Source organism: Physeter macrocephalus, chromosome 21 (assembly GCF_002837175.3).
Source record: "Physeter macrocephalus isolate SW-GA chromosome 21, ASM283717v5, whole genome shotgun sequence".
NCBI classification, from domain to species: domain Eukaryota; kingdom Metazoa; phylum Chordata; class Mammalia; order Artiodactyla; family Physeteridae; genus Physeter; species Physeter macrocephalus.
In genome coordinates, this window is record NC_041234.1 from 76,675,761 (window position 1) to 76,699,062 (window position 23,302).

Genomic DNA, 23,302 nt, shown 5'->3' on the forward strand with positions numbered 1-23,302 from the left:
CCATAAAAAGAAACGAAGTTGAGTTATTTGTAGTGAGGTGGATGGACCTAGAGTCTGCTATACAGAGTGAAGTAAGTCAGAAAGAGAAAAACAAGTACTGTATGCTAACACGTATATATGGAATCTTAAAAAAAATGGTTCTGAAGAACCTAGGGGCAGGACAGGAATAAAGATGCAGATGTAGAAAATGGACTTGAGGACACAGGTAGTGGGAAGAGTAAGCTGGGACAAAGTGATAGAGTGGCATGGACATATATACACTACCAAATGTAAAACCGGTAACTAGTGGGAAGCAGCTGCATAGCACAGGGAGATCAGCTCGGTGCTTTGTGACCACCTAGAGGGGTGGGATATGGAGGGTGGGAGGGAGACGCAAGAGGGAGGAAATATGGGGATATATGTATATGTATAGCTGATTCACTTTGTTATAAAGCAGAAACTAACACACCATTGTAAAGCAATTATACTCCAATAAAGATGTTAAAAAAAAAACTCCCTACAAACGAAAGTCCAGAACCAGATGGCTTCACAAGTGAATTCTAGCAAACACACAAAGAACTTATATTGATCCTTCTCAAACTCTTCCAAAAGACTGAAGAGGAGGCATCACTCCCAAAGACATTCTGTGAAGCCACCATCACCCTGATACCAAAACCAGACAAAGATACCATGAAAAACAGAAAATTATAGGCCAATATCTTTAATGAATATAGATGCAAAACTTCTCAACAAAATATTAGCAAACCAAATCCAACAACACATTAAAAAAGACCATACGCCACAACCAGTGGGATTCATCCCAAGTTCACAAGGATGGTTCAACATACGCAAAACAATCAATGTAATACACCAAATAAACAAAAGATAAGTCAAAAACCACATGATCCTCTCAGTAGATGCAGAAAAAGCCAAAATTCAACATCCATTGATGATAAAAACTCTTACCAAAATGGGTATAGAGGGAACATATCTCAACATAATAAAAGCCCTTTATGACAAACCCACAGCCATTGTAATACTCAATGGTGAAAAGCTGAAAGCCTTCATGCTCAATGCTGGAACAAGACAAGTATGCCCACTCTCACCTCCTCTATTCAACATAGTATTGGAAGTCCTAGCCACAGACAAGAAAAAGAGATAAAATGTATCCATATAGGAAGGGAAGAGGAAAAATTGTCACTATATACAGATGACATGATACTATACATAGACAACCCTAAGGACTCCACACAATAACTATTAGATCTAATAAATGAGTTCAGCAAAGTAGCAGGATACAAGGTTGACACCCAGAATCGACTGCATCTTTACACTGATAATGAAATATTAGAAAGAGAATGTAAAAAAAAAATACCTTCTAGAATTGCACCCAAAAAAATATACCTACGAATAAACCTGACCAAGGAGATGAAAGACTTATATGCTGAGAACTATAAAACATTAATAAAGGAAATTAAAGAGGATTCAATGAAATAGAAAGATACCCCTCTTGGATTGGAAGATTTAATGCGATCCCTATCAAATTACCCATGACATTTTTCACAGAACTAGTACAAATAATCCAAAAATTTACATGGAACCATAAAAGACCCAGAACTGCCAAAGTAATTCTGAGGGGAAAAAAACACCTGTCTGCAGGTGACATAGCTCTCGCAGACTTCAGAAAATACTACAAAGCTACAGTAATCAAAACAGTGCAGTATTGGTACAAAAAGAGACATATGGATCAATGGAACAGAATAGACAGCCAAGAAATAAACCTACACACGTACAGTCAATCTTTGACAAAGGAGGCAAGAATCTAAAATAGTAAAAAGACAGTCTCTTTAGCATGTGGTGCTGGGAAAGTTGGACAGCTGCATATAAATCAATGAAGTTAGAACACACCTTCACACCATGCACAAAAATAAACTCAAAATGCCTTAAAGACTTAAATATAAGACATGACATCATAAAACTAGAAGAGAACCTAAGCAAAACATTCTCAGACATAAACTGCAGTAATATTTTCTTAGGTCAGTCTCCCAAGGCAATAGACATAAAAACAAAAATAAACAAATGGGACCTAATCAAACTTACACGCTTTTGCACAGCAAATGAAACCATAAACAAAACGAAAAGACAACCTACAGAATGGGGAAAATATGTGCAAATGATGCAACCGGCTAGGGCTTAATGTCCAAAATATACAAACAGCTCATACAACTCAACAACAAAAAAACAAACAACCCAATTGAAAAATGGGCAGAAGACTTTAACAGACATTTCTCCAAAGAAGACATGCAGATGGCCAACAGGCACATGAAAAGATGCTCAACATCACTAATTAGAGAAATACAAATCAAAACAATAATGAGGTACCACCTCACACTGGCCATCATCAAAAAGTCTACAAGTAACTAATGCTGGAGAGGGTGTGGAGAAAAGGGAATCCTCCTACACTGTTGGTGGGAATGTAGATTGGTGCAGCCACTATGCAAAACAGTATGGAGGTTCCTCAGAAAACTACAAGTAGAGTTACCATATGATCTAGCAATCCCACTCCTGGGCATATACCCAGACAAAACTATAATTCATAAAGATACATGCGGGCTTCCCTGGTGGCGCAGTGGTTGAGAGTCTGCCTGCCGAAGCAGGGGACACGGGTTCGTGCCCCGGTCTGGGAAGATCCCACATGCCGCGGAGTGGATAGGCCCACGAGCCATGGCCGCTGAGCCTGTGCGTCCAGAGCCTGTGCTCCACAATGGGAGAGGCCACAATAGTGAGAGGCCCGTGTACCGCAAAAAAAAAAAAAAAAAAAAAAAAAAAAGATACATGCAACCCTGTGTTCAAAGCAGCACTATTCACAATAACCAAGACATAGAAACAACCTAAATGTCCATCGACAGATGAATGGATAAAGAAGATATGGTACACACATGCAATGGAATACTACTCAGCCATAAAAAAGAATGAAATAATGCCATTTGCCACAACATAGACACAACTAGAGATTATCATACTAAGTGAAGTCAGATAGAGAAAGACAAATACCATATGATATCACTTACATGTGGAATCTAATCTATGGTACAAATGAACCTAGCTACGAAATAGAAATAGACTCACAGACATAGAGAACAGACTTGTGGTTGCCAAGGGGGATAGGAGGAGGGAGAGGGATGGACAGGGAGTTTGGAGTTAATAGATGCAAACTATTTCTTTTAGAATGGATAACAACAAGGTCCCACCGTATAGCACAGGGAACTATATCCAATCTCCTGGGATAATTCATAACAGAAAAAAAATATTTGAAAAGAATGTATATATGTGCATAACTGAGTCACTTTGCTGTACAGCAGAAATTAGCACAAGATTGTAAATTGACTATACTTCAATAAAAAATGTAAATAGAAAAACTGGTATAGTCAGTCTTTATAATCTTAGCCATTCTAGTGGGTACACAGTAGCATCGTATAATGATTTTAATTTGCATTTCCCTAATGACTAATGATGTTGAGCATCTTTTCATGTGTTTATTTGACATCTGTATATTGTCTTTGGTAAAATGTTCAAATCTTTTGCCCATTTTCCATATTATCTGTATTCTTGAGTTTTTAAAATTCTGTCTCATTTTTTTGACTTAACATGTATACAGTACGGTCCTTTTGTAAAAAGAAATTAAAACTTGAAAAATCCAACCCATATTTGTACATTTAGACAGTCTGGTAGTCCATATATCAAAATTATTAATGACTGGTAACAAGACCTGTCTGGGGCAGAGGAAGTGAGGTTACTGAGGACTCATTTGATATATTTCTATATTGCTTTTCATCAATCATATAAAACATGATAAAGTCATTTCTCTTTGGCCAAGAGAAAGTTAGGGGAAAAAAACACAAATAAAAAGTTAAAAATTCACCAGCAGCAGCCAAATGAGGAAAGGAATAAAGTCTCAAGTGATAAGGTTGAAAAAGTCATGGCTAAGAAAACAGAAGAAAGATCTAGCTCAGCAAAACTTCTTCCAATGTGGAGATGTACAGATTAAGTGAGCAGGCAGTCCTGGGGTAATACAAGGAAAACAAAAATCCTCAAGATTTTCAGCCCTAGGTATCACTGGGAGACCCCAACAGAGGCAGACAAGCCTGCTGGGGGATGTCATCTCTCAGGGTCACTGGTATGAGCTAGAGGATGCATCCAGAGCTAGACTGAGTGAGCCCAGACGTTTAAGAGGATTTCAGGAGACTGAAACCCAGGATCCCCAAGTTGTATTTTGCCCCTCCCCTCAGGTTACAGAAAAGAAGTATATAGAAAGCAATTTCTTTTTTCCCAAGTATTGTATTTTATTTTATTTACTTTTTATTGAAGTATAGTTGATTTACAATGTTTCAGGTGTACAGCAAAGTGATTCAGTTATATGCATATATCTATCTATATATCTATATATATATTCTTTTTCAGATTTTTTTCCATTATGGGTTATTACAAGATATTGAATATAGTTCCCTGTGCTATACAGTAGGTCCTTGTTGTTTATCTGTTTTATATATAGTAGTGTATATCTGCTAATCCCAAATTCCCAGTTTATCCCTCCCTACCCCTTTCCCCTTTGGTAACCATAAATTTGTTTTCTATGTCTGTGAGTCTATTTCTGTTTTGTAAATAAGTTTATTTGTATCATATTCTAGATTCCACATATAAGTGATATCATATGGTATTTGTCTTTCTCTGTCTGACTTACTTCACTTAGTACGATAATCTCTAAGTCCATCCATGTTGCTCCAAATGGCATTCTTTCTTTCTTTTTATGGCTGAGTAGTATTCCATTGTATATATGTACCACGTCTTCTTTGTTCATTCATCTGTTGATGGACACTTAAATTGCTTCCATATCTTGGCTATTGTGAATAGTGCTGCTATGAACCTTGGGGTGCATGTATCTTTTCGAATTAGAGTTTTTGTCTTTTCCATATATATGCCCAGGAGTGGGATTGTTGGATCATATGGCAACTCCATTTTTAGTTTTTTAAGGAACCTCCATACTATTTTGCATAGTGGCTGCACCAATTTACATTCCCACCAACAGCGTAGGAGGGTTCTCTTTGATCCACACCCTCTTTAGCATTTATCATTTGTAGACTTTTTGATGATGGCCATTCTGACCAGTGTGAGGTGGTACTGTATTATCATTTTGATTTGTTTTTTTCTAGTAATTAGCAATGTTGAGCATCTTTTCATGTGCCTGTTGGCCATCTGTATGTCTTCTTTGGAGAAATGTCTATTAAAAGTCTTCTGCCCATTTTTTGTTTGGGTTGTTTGGTTTTTTGATATTGAGCTGTATGAGCTGTTTGTTTAGTTTGGAAATTAATACCTTGTCAGTCACATCATTTGCAAATATTTTCTCCCATTTTGTAGGCTGTCTTTTCATTTTGTTTATGATTTCCTTTGCTGTGCAAAAGCTTTCAAGTTTAACTAGGTCCCATCTGTTTACTTTTGCTTTTGTTTCCATTACTCTAGGAGACAGGTCCAAAAAAATATTGCTGATATTTATATCAAAGAGTGTCCTGCCTATGTTTTCCTCTAGGAGTTTTATAGTATCTGGTCTTATAGTTAGGTCTTTAATCCATTTTGAGTTTATTTTTGTATATGGTGTTAGAGAATGTTCTAATTTCACTCTTTTACATGTAACTGTCGAGTTTTCCCCACACCACTGACTGAAGAGACTGTCTTTTCTCCGTTGTATATTCTTGCCTCTTTTGTCATAGATTAATTGACCATAAGTGTGTGGGTTTATTTCTGGGCTTTCTATCCTGTTCCATTGATCTATGTGTCTGTTTTTGTGTTGGTACCGTATTATTTTGATTACTGTAGCTGTGTAGTATAGTCTGAAGTCAGGGCACTTGATTCCTCCAGCTCCATTCATCTTTCTCAAGATTGTTTTGGCTACTCAGGGTCTTTTGTGTTTCCATACAAATTTTAAAATTTCTTGTTCCAGTTCTATGAAAAATACCGTTGGTAATTTGATAGGGACTGCATTAAATCTGTAGATTGCCTTGGGTAGCATGGTCATTTTAACAATATTGATTCTTCCAATTGAAGAACACAGTATGTTTGTGTGGTCTTTAATTTCTTTCATCAGCGTCTTATACTTTTTGGAGTACAGGTCTTTTGTAGAAAGTAACTTCTATCCTTAAACTAAAGTATAATTGAGTGTGGAGAAGAGATAAATTGTGTCAAGTTGAGATGAAAAGCCTGTCAAGAAGAATTCACACACTATATCAGAGCAAACAAAAAATACACACAGAACCTCCCATGTTAAACATGAGTAGAATGAAAAGAAGTGGTCTAGAAGATACATAAATATGACATGGGATGGGGAGAAACAGAAAGAACTTGCATGATGAACAAAGAACCCACTGTGGAGAAGAATATAACCATAGGAAAATAAGTAGCTTTTTTGTGAATGCTTTAGACTTACACAGGAACTTAATAAGAATATAGATTTGATAAGGCACAAGAGCTCAATACAAGATGATGAAACAACAAAATTAGAGAAAAAGGAAAACTGAGAGCAAAGAATAAATTAAAACCTAAACAAGATCATTCATTCAAATCAGTAAATTAGATACAGCAAAAAGGAAGGGGGGAGGGAAGAAGGGAGGAAATGGAAAAAAGAAAATGGCTGAAAATCAAAGTAACAGCACAGAAGAAAGGGTTGGGTTATTATGATTAATTGCTTTCACCTTTCTCTTTTTCTTTTGCATTTGATAGTAAAAGGACAGAAATGGAAGATGAAGAAATCCAATGTACCTGAAGTGGAGAACTTAACTAGTGAAACAGAAAGAGTTCACAGGATACAATGCAGAAAAATTTTCCGTCAATGAAGAAAGAATTCATCAAGGGTACACTGTGTATTAGGGAAAAATTTAACAGGATGATCACCATTGAGATCTATCCTTGCTAAGTTACTAAACTTCAAGAAAAATAAGAAGAAATTTTCAGGCATATTCAGACACACACAAGTGTGCGTGCATGTATGTGTGCACGCACACACCACACACACACACACACACACACACACACACAATGTGTGTTACCTACAAGGGAGAAAAACAAAAGGCTAGCTAGCCTAAGACTTCTTCAGTTACATTCAGTGGCAGAAGACAATGGAGTAATGTCTACAATATTCTAAGGGAAAGAAAGTGTAACCCAAGAATATAATATCCAGCCAAGGCATCATTCAAATTCATAAAGGGACTAGGCAGACATTCTTAACATGAAAGAGTGAAATGAATATAGCACCCACAACCTCTTCTTGAAGGAACTTCTCAATGATAAAATCCTGACAATCAAGAAATGAGTCAAATTAAAGGATTCAGAAATATAGATGAACCATGGGCCAAAGCCTGGTTGTAAGCATAAGATCCTTTTAAATATGAACTAAAACTAAACAAACAGATAAAACAAGCAGATGGTTTATGATTGCATAACAAAATGTAAATGTTGTAAGCCCTGACAAAGTAAAAATAATTTGATTAATACAAAGTGGGAGTAGGGGAAAGTGTTAGGAGGAAGTGTAAGGAAGCTAATCTCTTCCTCCTTCTTCATAGTAGAGTCCACTGATAATGTTTAATATTGAAAAAGGGAGATTTACAAAATGACTAAATGATCATTTGACCCAGCAACTCCACTCCTAGGTATCTTTCTAAGAGAAATGAAAACATATGTCCACACAAACACTCAATACAAATGTTCATAATAGCATTAGTCCAAAAAGTGGGAACAATCCAAATGTCCATCAACAGATGAATGGATAAACAAATGGGGGTATATATAAATAATGGAATATTATTTGGCAATAAAAATAAATGAAGTACTGATACATGCTTCAACATGGATGAACCCTGAAAACATTATGTTAAGTGAGACAAGACAGTCACAAAGGACCACATATTGTATGATTCTATTTAAATAAAATGTCCAAAATAGGCAAATATATAGAAATTAAAAGTAGATCAGTGACTATTTAGGGATGGGAAAGATATGGAGGTTGGGGAGTCACTGATAGCTAAAGGGTACAGGGTTTCTTTTTAAGGAGACAAAAAGTTATAAAATCAATTGAGGTGATGGTTGCACTATTCTGTGTATATACTAAAAACCATTGCATTGTACACTATTAATAGGTGAATTATATGGTGTATGAATTATAGCTTGATAAGGCTGTTACCAAAAAGACACTACAAAAAAAATGACTAACTTCTCAATGGTTTTCATAATATTTTTTCTTAAGCTTAAATGGATATTAATGACTAATATATGGTAAAGAAACATTCGTCTGAAGATTAGCAATTCCTGTATTTTATTTCAGTGTTTTATTCTGTCAAATTCAAGTAAAATTAAACAAAGCTTTTAATTTAATATATTATGACTCAATATTATAAAGGTTTTTCAGTCTATCCATCCACCCATCCTTCTATCTATATATATGCACAAAAGATATCTGAAATAATATTCACATAATATGAATACTGGGGTAGTAAGAATTTGGGTGATTTGTTGATTTCTTTATTGTTTTCTATACTGGTTAAATGTTTAATAATGAGTATGTGTTATCTGTATTTGTCTTCAAATTATTCTTATAAAGCACAAAGTAAATATACCAGAATGTTAATGTTTATATGTGGGTTTCAGGATTAGGAAGTTTTTTTTTTCTTCCTTCTTTATTCTTTTCTGTACTTTCTAAATTTGCCTACAGTGAGCACCTATTATTTTACAAATAGAAGTACAAAAATAAAAGAATTAAAGAAATGTGTAGCAGTTCTTTAAATGATTGCTCGGTTCTTACCTGGGTTCCTTCTGTTGCTCCTGAATGATCTTTCTTCCTGGCCAGATATTGCCCATCTGTGACTGATGAAGGAGGGACTGTCCCACTGTCTCTCTTTTATTCACTTCAAGACAAACAAAAGCATGGCAGAGGGGTGGTGATGAGGGGGGAGAAGGGAAACACAGCACGCTTGCAGAAAGGATGGCAACACAATCTTCATGTTCCCTACAAACAGGCTGAGCTCATGGAGTGAAGACACCACCAATAAGAATACAATAAGATTCCACAGCAGAGGGTCTATCACCCACAGCAGAGGGTCAAGCACCTCAAGGAACCATTTCCTGACAGGTCCGGTACCTGCAGGTTTGCGGCGCAGGGACATCCTGATTATCTCACTGCCGGTGCGGTAAGCAAAGCGATTCACTTTCTGGTCATAAAACCAGTCTCCAGTTGCCTTCTTCAGCTCTCTGCAAAGTAATAAAAGAAAATGACATATGGATTAAAAAAAAGGCCCTTGACATTCAACCAACAAAGGATGAGGGGAGAAATTCTAACCACAACTGGGGCCCCATTTCTTCTCTCTACTCAGCCGTAAGTTAACACTCACATTTCCTTGGCGCACACCTTGCATCTCCAAGTACCATTGCTTTCCTGGATGCGGCAGTCCCGACACACCAGGTGATTACAACCCCGACAAGTGTTGGTCTTGGGAGTCAAACGGCCCAGGCTCTCCTGGCACCGGGCACAGGTCCGATCACTATAGTGTTGGCTGCCCCTTTTGGCCCCTTTCCTTTTTATCTCCAGTAACTCATTCTTCAGTCGCCTGCCAAGACCCAAAAGAGAAACACAAGTGATTTGAAATCTGTATAGGCTGGATGGAGAGGGGTTGAGGGGTAGAGACAGTAAGACTATTTGGTTCTGTGAAAGCAACAACCTCAGAGCCCAACCTGACCCACTGAGGAGCTGTAAACCTCATACACAAGTTCCTCTGAAAGTCAGATGAGAAGTATAAGGAAAAGTCCAGGTATCATTGGTTAAAGGCCCGGGAGCCCATGATTTTTCTGGGACTCTTACCTAATCCTTTTCTCATCTGCTTTTCGGAGCTCCTCATCCCGTTGTAGAACACTGAGGATCAAATCCCTTTCCACCTCAGACAGAAAAGAGAGGTCAAGTATCTCCGACATGACTTATTCTAGTTTTTCCTTCTACTCTTCTTTCTTCAAAGCTACCAGGCCAGGAGAGCTACCCCAGAGTTGCCTGAAATAAGATAAGAACTAATTTTGCACAGGTAATTTACTCCAGAAGAGGCCCACAGCCCTAGAGCCTTTCGGTGGGCTACCTCCCCCTTGAGCCAGGCTAGAGATAACATAGAAGTATGTGACCAATTTACCATTCCTACTCCCAGGTGAATCCTACCCTGAAAATGAAGAGGCTTTGATTTTTCAAGAAACACTTATTCATGACTCTGCCAAAGGGTTGGGTCTTTCAACATAAGTCTGGAAAGAGCACAGAATAGCTGAGTCAAATTCCGCCTCCACCAAAGTGTATCCTCAATCATCCAATTTTCAATTTTTTTTAATGTTATCAAGTAACGAGTCTATTAAGCCAAATAATCAGACAGCTGGTCTCTGTAGTGGAGAAAACCACACAGGGACCTCTGCCAGTTGAAACCCATTTCCCATTTCCCGACCAGCATCCATGTTCCCAGGATGCAGTCAGCTTTCTGCCACACTTCAAAAGTGCTGTCACCTACTCTATCTCCCAAAGTCCTTATTGCTAACACTACCTCAAGAATATCTTCACCTATTTCATGCACATTTGTTGAGAACCCAATCACACATATTGGGCAAAGTTCTGGGGATACAGAGATGAGTAAGGCACAGTTCTTGTCTTTAAGAAGGTCACAGAGTAGTAGGGGGAGACAGATACACACACAGTACAGTGTACTAAGTGCTATTAAAGGGATAATAAATTGTTATGGGAACTTACAGAAGGGAGTAACTTGTTCTATCTTGCCTAGAGAGGGAAGAGAGAGAACTATACATGTGGAAGGTTTTACAGAGCAGGTGGATTTTACCTTATAGAACAGAGTATATGTTTGTTGGTTGGGGAGAATGGTAGGAAATACAGGTTGAAACCAGATTATGTAGCTCTCGAATACTCTTAAAAATTAAGAATTTTAAAACTGATGACATAAACAATAGAAATCCATCGAGCATCTTTGTTGTTGCTTTGTTTTTGATATTGGGAAATCACATACTCAAATTTGTTTTACAAAGATCGCTCCAGCTATAGCATGGAAGACTAATTCAAAAGACAAATTGAAGTACAGTTAGTAACACATTGTAAAATATGCATACTCCTTAGGCAAGCAATACCACATCTAAGAACCTACCTAATAGAAATATTCACATAAATGTGTATGCAAGGTATACATACAAGAAAGTTACTGCAATATTATTTGTAAGAGCAAAAACAAGTTCTTTAACAGAGAAATCATTAAACAAAACAATACTTCCATATGATGGCATACTATGTATCCATTTAAAAATGTGGTCGATCTGTATGAAAATATGTTCCTGAGTGGGGAAAAAAAGTCATTTCAGGACTGCACTTGAATGATCTCTTTGGTAAAGTATTTATCTATACATTTGTATATGCAAAGAAAAAGGTCTAGAACAAAACCCATTATTATTGGTTTCTCTTGGGAAGCAGAACTGCAAGGGGGCAACTTTTACTTTTTACTTTACATAGTTCTGATTTTTTTTTACAAACATGTCTTACTTTTAAATTTCAAAAAAGAAAACAATTCAAAGGAGACAGAGGGATTATTATAATAATCCAGACAAAAAGACAACCTAGGTTTACTTGACTATGCTTCTAACCAACTAGGCAAAATCACTGTATTTCTGTCATCCTCTGGTTTCTCATCTACGAAATGACCTACCTCTCAAACTTGTCAAGAAAATTAAATAATGTGTGTTAAAGGTCCCATCACAATGTTTGGAACACACGTTTGGAGTACACTTACTCGCTGAATCTGCTGCAGGGCAGGCTTAAACCAGAACAGGAAGACAAAAGAACACAGAATAGGTTTGAGAAGTAGAACTGACAGAATGGAGTGACTGATTGAGTGGAGAGGATGAAGAAGGTGAAGGCAAAGATGCCTACTGTGTATGTCAAGGTTAAACAACTGACTAGTAACAGTCCTGACAGTGGTAAGGGCTGTAAGAGAAGAAACAGGTGTGGAAATAAGGCAAGAAGTTTCATTTCAGTCACATTGAGTTTGTGCTGCATACTGGATATCCAGATAATTAGGTTCTCGAAGTAATTGGAGGCATAAAGCTGTACCCTCAGGAAGAGAGACTGCATCTGAAAATATAGATTTGGTTGTCATAAGAGTCAAACAGCCCAGGATAGACGAAGCAAGAGAAAGGAAATGAGAATCATACTTACCTTCTCTGCTCTCCCTTGAAACTACACAACAAGCGCTTTTCACTTTTTTAAACTAATTACCGACAACACAATAGAGTATAAACAACACAGCAAAGCAACACAGGTTCCAGATATCTCAATATTTTCTTGACTTCACTATTTCTCGGTCGTTATTGAACTATAAGATGCTAAGCCTCTTTCATAGGCCCTTTCTTAGGTAGTCTTGAGGAAATATTCTTAATTCTTATCCCCGAAGAGAATATATACTCTCCATGAGAACAAGGACTTTTTCAATATTCTTATATGTATCTGGCCCAGCACCTAACACTGCATTTGGCACATTGTGTTGCATATGCCACCACTACTGTTGATCATCATCACTGTTATCATCACCCCAACAGTTCGATTTATTGAGAATTTATTACATGCCAGGCAACAAGTACTTTACATATATCAACTAATTTAACCCTCACAACAACCCCAAGAATGAGTACTATTATTATCCACATTTTATAGATGAGGACTCAGGAGAGGTTAGGTTAACTTGCCCAAGAATAAACAGAAAATAATTGCAGTTGCTGGGATTCAAGCCCAGGCAATCAGATTCTAGAGCTAGTGCTCTACCGGCTCTGTCCAGGCAGGATCATGGCCAAAGCAATTATAAAATATTGAACAGAACAATCAAAAGCACTGCGGAAATGAATTCCCATATGTGTGATTATGGCTGAAGAACTGGCAAAAAATCAGCGGCTCCTAGATAAAATAGGTATCACCAATTGCCTGGCAATTAAAGACCAAGAATGGCACAGGCATACTGGAAATGAGATCAAAACCAGGTTTATTAGAAAATTGATGTCTGTGGAGAGGCAGCAGAGTTCTGTGATGAGACAAGCACATTGGCACAATAATGAGACCAAGTAATAGTAAAAGCCAAGGAAGTAACAGCGTCATTAAGGAAACAAAGACAGCACCATAACAAAATGGAACTGCTAATACTGTACATCTTCCCTTTATTTTTCACTCATGGACTTGCCCAACCAGAGTTGCTCCCCTCTGAAATCTTAAATTCAAGAATCCCTACTTTTCAATTACAGCTTACTCCCACTACACCTGTTCTTCAACCTCATCAAGACCACAGTCTCTTGAGCCCACCCTCCATTTTCTCTTGGTCTACTTGCCTCCTGTTGATCTATCTCCCTTCCCTACCCATCCTGGACTCCAGATGGCTCAACATTTGAACCACTCTCACCAATATCTTCCATATCCATGCACCTTCATCTCTCTGCAGCAACTGTCCATCAAAATACCAAACCTGTACCAATGCTACAGTAGTCTGCCTTGTCTGCTCCTATACCCAGGTCCTACATAATTCCTGGTCTACAATCTCAGCTGGACCCTCACTGTCACCCATAAGTCTTTTTACATGCCTTTAGTTCAGTTCCCTTACCTAGTCCTTTCAGGTTCTATTTTAAGCCCTCATTCATCTCACACCCCCACTTCCCTTTCCCCTAGTTCCCAACAGACATCCTTGTTTCACCCTTGTAAAAAAAAAACGTTTTTAGAATCCATCAGCCATGATCTCCATCAGCTCCCTGCCTCCTCCCCCCCATCACTTGCCAATGTGACTCCTTTTAGAAAAGCCACATCCCACCCCCAACCCGACCTTAGACCATAGGTTGCTATTTCCAATGTTAACCCTGTTACTAGCCAGCTCACTTGAGATGCGATCTTGCAGAGTCAGTAGTGGGGACAATAAAACAGAATATGAAAAAAATTTTAAAGGCAAGGAGAAAAAGCATAGAAAAACTGAAACAAATAGAAAGCAAAACATAAGATGGTAAAAACAAGCTCCAATATATCAACAAACAAAAAATATATGAGTAAAACTCATCCTTTAAAATACAGAGGTTAACAGACTATATAAAATTTTAAAATCCAGGTATGTGCCATTTCATGAGGGACACATCTAAAACATAAAGATCAGGAAGGACTGAAAGTAAAAAAGATGGAAAAAAATATACCAGATAAATGTAAACCTAAATAAAGGTGAGGTAGTTATATTAATATCTAAAAAATAAAACTTCAAAATAATAAAAGCATTATAAAAGATAAGACCACTACATAGAGTAAAAAAAACCTAGTATGTTTTATTAATAGGCACTAATAAAACACCTCCAAATATATAAAGGAAGATTATGTACAACTAGAGAGACAAATTGAAAAATGGACCATCAAAATGGGAGATCATATAAAATAAGCTACAAGGATACAACACAGGGAATATAGCTAATATTTTACAATAACTGTAAATGTAACCTTTAATAATTGTGAATCATTATAGTGTACACCTGTATCTTACATAATATTGTACATTAACTATACTTCAATTAAAAAAGGAAAAAAATGATGTAATCTAGGTAGATTATCTAGCACTATACCAATAATTGTAGTCAACAAATAAAATAGTCTAGAATTTGTTTAAAAAAGGGGGGGAGATTAACATACTTCTTTCAATTATTAATAGTACAAGCAGATGAAAAATTACTAAATATATAGACAAGTTGAACAAAATAAGCTTGATTTAATGGCCATATGTAGAATTCTATATCCAATTGGAAATCATATTCTTTTCTAGCACATATGGAACATTTACCAACCCCCCACCACCAAATGACCATGTACTAGGTTATAATGCAAGTCTCAGTAAATTTAAGAGAAACCATTCTCATACAGACCATGGTCTCTGACCTCAAGGAAATTAAATATGAAATCAATAACAAAAGATAATTTTTAATCCTGATACTTTTGGAAATTTAAAGATACTTCTTAATAACTCATATGCCAAAGAAGAAATCATAACTTCATAATTGTACTAAATCTGTCATTAACATCTTAAAGAAGAAACCTGCTGCCTGCCTCACCACCACCACCACCACGCCCATAACATATGGTAGAATGTTTTCTAGAAATTCAGAAAGGAAAACATGGGATAGAAACACTGCTTCTATATGCAATGAGTTAAGTGATATATTTTTATGGTAAATGGCACATCACGTTTTGAAAAATGTAACTCAGAAAAATAATAGGGGCACAAATAAGAAAACCAGACAGATTTGCGGTTAGAAAACCTGTCACTTTTCATATTCTCCCAATTGACGGATAGAGCACTCGGATTTAATGGCAAAACCAAAGCCCAAGAAAACTTGTTAAGGCCCTTCACTGAAATTCAGTCAGAGGTATATAGTCAAAAGGGTAAGGATTATCTACTGAGAAGACCACAGCTCAGATAACATGAATGTCCAAACCCAAGCTCTGATGGACAATTTGTTCCATGTTAGTCGTGGGGTGTCAAGACTCGAATGAAATGTTTTAATATAGCATCCTTGTGGGACCTCATGCCCACAAGAAGATATTTTAGAAAAGATGGTTTGTTGAGTTGGAAAATTACATATATTTATTGCTCAGGATAATATTTTAATGCAAATACTTACAAAGGCAAGAGAGAACTGAAAAATCTACCATCAGAATGGGAGGTTAATATACCTCTGCCAACTACTGATAGCACAAGCAGATAAAAACAGTATATATACAGACAACTTGAACAACACAATAATCTTGATATAATTGTAGAACATATGAACATATGTAGAATTATTTACCCAAATGGATATATCCATTTTATACCCTAATCTTGTAGATTAAGAGATAATAATAATTACCAAATGAACATTAACACTAACACAGCTAGTTTTCAAGAAGGGGTGAGGGGAGCTCTCTCAAATTATCTTAAATTCTGAAGACCAGTTCAACAGAGCAGTGATATTTATTAGTTATATGACCTTGGGCAAGGGCCTAAAATATAAAAAAGATTATCAAAGATATAGAAGTCCTTGTAAGAACAGTACTTGACTTTAAAATCATTGTGGTGTCCACAAAATGGAAACTGGTGTGAATTAGAAAAACATCAAATAATGTCCCTGCACTGGGCAGCAAATAAATCATATTTTTCCATGTTTAATTTGCTGGGCACACTGGTACCCTTCCCTCTCCCAAACATGCAATGCACATATAAATGTGAAGATGGTAATACTTATGCTCAAACTAGAAACTTCCACCAGATGTGGCCTTCTTGAAGGGAGGAACTGTATCTGGACTTCATACCCCCAACAGCTTACTTGGCATAGTGTCTGATACACAATATGAGTTCAATAAACTCTTACTGAATGTCTTCACCCAGAAATCTATTTGTATTTATATGTTTAAACTTAAACTCACAGAAACTGAAGAGTGGTACTAGAGCTGAGAGCAAAGTGTTTTTATTTTCCTGAGGCAGACTGGTGTCATGGTTAAAAGCATGGCCTCTGGACTCAGACTGCCTGAATTTGAATCCCAGCTTCATCAATTACTAGCTGAGTGACCTTGGGCAAGTAACTAAACCTCTCAGTGCTTCAATTTCCTCATTTGTAAAAGGAAGATAATAACTATACCTACCGTCTTGGGCTTGTTATAAAGATTCAATGAGTTTTTTAAATATGTAGTGTTTAAAGTAATGTAAACACAGAGAGTGCACTCTAAGTTTTAGCTATTTTTATTTTTGTCAGTTTTTATATGTGCATTTGTGTTTTTAAGATGTGACTGGGTCTTACAAAGTGACGTTTATTTTCTATTAAAGAATACAGATGAAGTGTGAGGTAAACTGCATCTAGACACCATTTAAAGTTTCAGGCATTTTTTTTAAGCGAGAAACTATGCTGACAACTTTAGAGATGACAGTGAATTCCAGAAAAATTGACCCATGCTCAAGGGCAAAAAGGCTGAATTGGTATTAAATTATTCCTCTAAACCCACAAGTAATAATTATGTGCTGGTTTTGCACATAAATTCTATTCCATTATCAGTCATGTCCCACTTAAGTGATATAACAAAAGCATTTTGCTGTTTGGACCAAGGGCAATGGACAATTTTGGTAAAATTTATACCTCACTGAAAATGAAAAAGTAAACCAGTGTCTTTCAAAGGATATTAGTTTAACCAAGAAACCCTGAATCAAACTGCTATTATTAAGTAAATGATAGTATGTTTTACACAGAAACTGATGAGTGATATGAAAAGATCTGCATCGCTGCATGTCAGATTCTGTATACTTTTGAACAGATATTTAGAACTGATCTACCTATGTCAAGAAACATGATGGTATGAACATTTTTGAAAAATTAGAATTGAAACTGGGCTACAAATTATAATTGGTCATGAAAATTTGGGATTATAAAATGTCAGTGGCCTTCTATTTCTGGCCAAGAATGGATTTTTACCCTGCCTGGACACCCCCCACCCCCCAAAATGGAAAAAATACATAAAACAATGGGGATTTTCAAGACACTGAATATCAGGCAATGGAGGACTGTGATCCCTGGGAAATAGGAAACAAATAGGGTGAGCCCTCTGATTTTCTAGGCTCACTGTCTTGAGAGAGTTTCCAGGCCATGGTGCAGGGAGGACGAATACAGGCAGAGCCTGGTGAACTCCCTGAGTGGAGGTGACAGAGCTAAGAGTCTGGCTAGGGTTCACAGGACAGAGTACCTGAGAGAGCCACACAGAGTGAGGTCTTCAGAGACCTGCAGAGGGTCTCCCTCAAGCATTCAGCAAAGGACTGATCAGCACATGGCATGCCTGTGAGGAAATTACCCTAGGCCAGAGAAAGAACCCCAGCTGAAAGGATTCAAAAGAACAGTGCCTGTCACTCACACGTGACCAGGAGTAGTGCCTGTTCCACCAGTCAAACTGGAAAACCTCATGATTCACAGGGCACTGGGCAGAGTACTCAGAAGGGTCTTGCCTACATAATGGGAAATAATGAGCCCTAGACTGTGCACTGCTTTGGTCCTGCCTAACAAATCTAAACAGAAGAACCTGAAAGGATCAATCTGTTTCAAGTAGTTCAAGTGCATCCCAGAACAGAGCTCAAGCATATTTCTAGTAATATAAAAATATGCAGCACCCAACAAGGTAAAGTTTACAATATCTAGTACCCAATAAAAAATAAACAGGCATGCAAAAAAGCAAGAAAATACATGCACGATGAGAAGAAAAAATAATCAAAAACTGACCAAGAACTAACACAAATGTTAGAATTAGCAAAGTCATTAAAACAGTTATTATAACTGTATTCCATATTTCAAAAAGTTCAATAAAGACATGAAAGGTGTTAAAAAGACCCAAATCAAACATAGAGATTAAAAAAACAATGTCTGAGATGAAAAATACACAGAATTGGATTAACAGCAGATTACACATTGCAGTAGAAAACATTATTGAACTTGAAGACAGCAATAGAAGCTATCCAAATGAAACAGAAAGAAAAATTACTGAAGAAAAAGAACAGAGCATTAATGAGATATGGAACAAATTTAAGCTGCCTAATATGCATGTCACTGGAGTCACCAAAGGAAATGGGGGCACTGAAAAAATATTTGAGAAAATACGGGCCCAAATTTTTTTTATAAATTTGATGAACACTATGAATTCACAGATCCAAGAAGCTCAAAGAACTTCAAGCACAAGAAATAGAAAGAAAACTGCAGCACATGGCACAGCATAGTCAAATTTTTTAAAACCAGAGATAATGAGAAAATCTTAAAAGCAGCCAGCAGGTGGGGGGCGGGAGGGAAACACATTAGATACAGAAGAACAAAGATAATGATGAAAGCAAATTTACCACTGGAAACAATGCAAATGAGAAGACAGTGGAACATCTCTAAAATACTGAAAGAAAAATACCTGTCAACCTAGAATTCTAAACCCAGTGTCATTCAAAAACAGAGGTGAAATAAAGACTTTTTCAAACATGCAAAAATTGAAAGAATTAATCACGAGCAGACCTGCAACTATAAAAAATGTTAAAAGAAGTCCTTCAGGCAGAAGAAAAATAATACCAGATAGAAATGATAGAAATATAGGTCTATAAAAAGTAATGAAGAACACATGCTATAGTGAATATGTGGGTAAAAATATTATTTTCTTATTTAAATTTCCTTTAAAAATATAATTGACTCCTTAAAGCAAAAAATTAGAAAACAATATATTGTGAGGTTCAAAACATATGCAGAACCAAGTTAGAAGACTTACACAATCTGTTTTCAAGACATTATAAACCTATAGTAATCAAGGGAGTGTGGTAGTGGCATACAGGTAGACAATGGAAGAGAATAGAGTCCAGAAATAAATCCTTATGTTTATAGTCATTTGATTTTTGATAAAGATGCAAGGGAATTCAGTGGAGAAATGATAGTCTTTTCAACAAATGGTGCTGGGAAAACTGGATATCCATATGCAAAAAAAGTAAAGATTTCTTAGATATGACACCTAAAACATGATCCAGAACTTGCTAAAATAGACTTTATTAAAACTAAAAACTCTGTGCTTTGAAAGATGTTAATAAGAAAATAAAAAGACAAACTATATAGACTGGAAGAAAATATTTGCAAATAGTACATCTGACAAAGACTTGTATCCAGAACATATAAAGAACTCCCAAAACTCTATAATTAAAAAAAAAAAAACCTAAATTTTTTAAATGAACCGAAAATTTAAGCAAATGCATCACCAAAGAAGATATATAAATAGCAAATAAGCACCGGAAAAAATGTTCAACATCATTAATCATTAGGGAGATGCAAACTAAAATCACAATGCACTTATCAGAACGGCTAAAATTAAAAGTGTAACAAATGTTGGCCAAGATTTGAAGCAACTGGAACTCTCGCACACTGCAGTGGGAATGTAAAATGATACAACCACACTGGAAAACATTTTAGTAGTTTCTCAAAAAGTTAAACATATATCTCCCGTATGACCCAGACTTTCCATTTCTAGGTATTAACCCAAGAAAAGCAAGAGCATATGTCCATGCAAAGACTTGCATGTGAATGATAGTAATAGCATTACTTATAATAGCCAAAAACTGGAAACAACCCAAATGCCTATTAAGAGGTGAATGGATTTTTTTTTAATTGTGGTATATCCATATAATGGAATACTGCTCAGCAATAGAAAGGAATGAACTACTGACACACACAGCAATATGGATGAATCTCAAAATAATTATGCTGACTGAAAAAAATCAGACAAAAAAGAACACACAGTAGTACATGATTTCATTTATATAAAACTCTAGAAAATGCAAATTAATCTATAGTGACAGAAAACAGATCAGTGGTTGTGGGAAAAGAGGGATATAATACAAACAGGAAGGAAGGATTACAAAATGGCATAAGGACGCTTTTGAAGGTAATAGATATGTTTACTTTCTTGATTTTGGTAATGGTTTCATGGGTATACAGAGATGTCAAAATTTATCAACTTGTATACTTTAAATATGCACGGTTTATTGTATGCAAATTATAACTCAGTAAAGTTGCTTTTTAAAGTTTTAAGATTAAATGTAACTAAACCTTGTAATCAGCAGTTTTACACTCCTAGAATACCTCTAAGGCAGTAGCAGACTTTAAATGCATTCAAACAGTGAAATGTTTTACATCAAAGGGGCTTTTTATAAAGAATAAATAATACAGAGTAGATATGAAAATGTTTCTATTACTATTTAATTTTGTTTCTTAAAAGATGTATTTCATCGTCTAACTCTTCCAAATGAAGAAGTTCCATGAGTTTTGAACCATTTCTTAAAAATGGGAAAAGACAGCATGCTGAGAGCCGAGAAGACAGAACGGCAACAAAATGTTTGTATAATTGTTACCTGAGACTACAAGATGTGTATTGTTATTTAGTAAGTGCATCCAACAATGCACTTTTTTATTTTTAGATTTATGTTTTGTGAGGTATCCTTTACTCAGCTACAACAGTCATTAAAATCAAGTATAAAAATAAACAACTTAGAATCAGGCCTTCAGGTAGCTGTATCATAAACCAAGATTTTGTTTAACCGAAGCGCACAATGTCACTGCTCTCATCGAAATGAGAGCAAAGGTTGTCACACTATTAATAAATATTAAAATTAATCTAAAAAGCGTTCATTTCATCTCATATCCTAATTTATTTCTATTTTTGTAAATGCTTTATAATACAAAATATTAGGACAGTGGTAAATATATAGTTTGTAAATAAATATATGTATATTAGGGGTGATCGAAACTTTTGGTAGTAAGGGAGAGTGATCAAAAAAGTTGGGAAATGTTTTGCTTAAAGAAGGGTGAAGGGAAATCATTCTTATGAATTGACATGTATTATTGTGATTCTGCTTGCATATAGTTATGATATATGTTAATTAGGAAAGAATAAGTCATTCTGATGACTGTAATATAGTTGCCCTAATGCAAGTAGGGCAGCTTAATGAATAAGGATTTGTGCTGCCATAAGGTACATTCCAAAGTGTACTCTATTAACTAATTGTAACCAAGGCAATTATAGTGTCTGAAGCAGACCAATCTAGCACTGTCAGAATTAATACCTATTACGTGTGTGTTTCTCAAACATGAGTGAAGCATAGCTAGCAAATTCCAGCCCACTTTGGGAAAAAAAAAACTAATTATTTGAAAATCTAAAGGTAAAAGAGAGTGGATCTTAGAGCATAGAAAAATGAAACCAAAACAGGTTATGTGGTGAGTCTGCAGAACTCAAAAAAACAAACAAACAAACAAAAGAACTCCACGTAGTAAAGAAAGCTTCCAGGGATGCAGGGCTTCCCTAAATCCCCTTGTTTAGATCCAGCCACCTATGCACAAAGGCACCAACTGAGAACATCGTTTTGGTTGGTAACAGCTGAGTGAGCATGCAACATTGCTTATAGTCAACAAAATGTTTACATTGGGATACTGTGTTGGTTATTTTATCAATTGTCCCTTTCAACTCCCATCCCCTCAAGTCCCTTCTGGATCCTAGATTAAATAATGTAAATGTATCTGGTCCCAAATATTCTTCTGTGAGACCTCCCTCTCCTGTGCTGGTAGTTATCTCTGAATGTCTGTGTGATTTCAGACCTTCAAAATCCTACTTCTTTCCCTGACCTGGAGCTCTGCATTCTGCACTGTTTACAGAATGCTCACTAGTTAAGAGGGCCAACTATGTGCTAAGTGCTGTGCTAGCTGGCTAAGGACAAAACAATGCAGAGTACCTGCCCACAAAGAACACACAGTCTATCGAAGGAGATATTTAAATAACCATAAAAGAACACGGTAGTCAAAGAAATATACACACAGGGTATTATGGGAATGCTAAGGTGGGGCACCTATTCCAGCTTGGGGAAAGGGGACTAGAAAGAAACACCAACAGTGGCACATGAACTAGCTGTAAATGTCTACCAGTTAGTTAACCAGGTAGAGGGCACAGCATTTACAAAAGCAAAAGCAAAAGCAAAAACATGGAAGCACAAAGCAATGTGGTATAGGCAAGGAGTGCAGTGATACTGTATATCAAATTGTAAGGATGTGGAAGAGGTAGGTGGGGATCAAAGGAGGAGTTTGATATGCTACGCTCAGAAACATGGATAATTAGCCTTTGACAATGGGAACGACTGAAGACTTTTAGGGAAGCCAAGGACTCATTAGATCACTCTGACAGTTTTGCAGAATATAGATTTGAGGAGGCTCTGGTATAAATCCAGGGGGAAGATAATGAGAGCCCTAAGTAGAGGGCAATGGTAGTAGAGATGAAAAGGGGCATATTGAAGAATTAACACTGGTGTAAAATCTGCAGGACCTGTGAATGTTCTGTAACACAGAACAGTCTCTTCTACTAGGACTTGGAGTTCTGATGTGCTAGATTTCTTTTTTTTTTTTTTGGGGGGGGGCTGCATTGGGTCTTCATTGCTGCATGCGGGCTTTCTCTAGTTGCGACAAGTGGGGGCTACTCTTCGTTGCAGTGTGTGGGCTTCTCATTGCGGTGACATCTCTTGTTGCAGAGCATGGGCTCTAGGCACACGGGCTTCAGTAGTTGCGGCATGCGGGCTCAGTAGTTGCGGCACGCGGGCTCAGTAGTTGTGGCTTGCGGGCTCTAGAGCTCAGGCTCAGTAGTTGTGGCGCACGGGCTTAGTTGCTCCGTGGCATGTGGGAT

At 36.7% G+C, this 23,302-nt stretch overlaps 1 protein-coding gene across 1 annotated transcript in view; it reads right to left on the reverse strand.

Moving 5' to 3' along the window:
- Positions 1 to 23,302, reverse strand: part of SYTL4 (synaptotagmin like 4) — a 71,625-nt gene that overhangs the window by 33,313 nt on the left and 15,010 nt on the right. The window contains exons 2-5 of the mRNA XM_024129465.2: positions 9,878 to 10,060; positions 9,411 to 9,626; positions 9,161 to 9,270; positions 8,825 to 8,927 (exon numbers count right to left, since the gene is read on the reverse strand). Of these exons, the coding sequence (XP_023985233.1) occupies positions 8,825 to 8,927; positions 9,161 to 9,270; positions 9,411 to 9,626; positions 9,878 to 9,987 (539 nt within the window). The 5' untranslated portion in view covers positions 9,988 to 10,060. The remainder of the gene's footprint in view (positions 1 to 8,824; positions 8,928 to 9,160; positions 9,271 to 9,410; positions 9,627 to 9,877; positions 10,061 to 23,302) is intronic.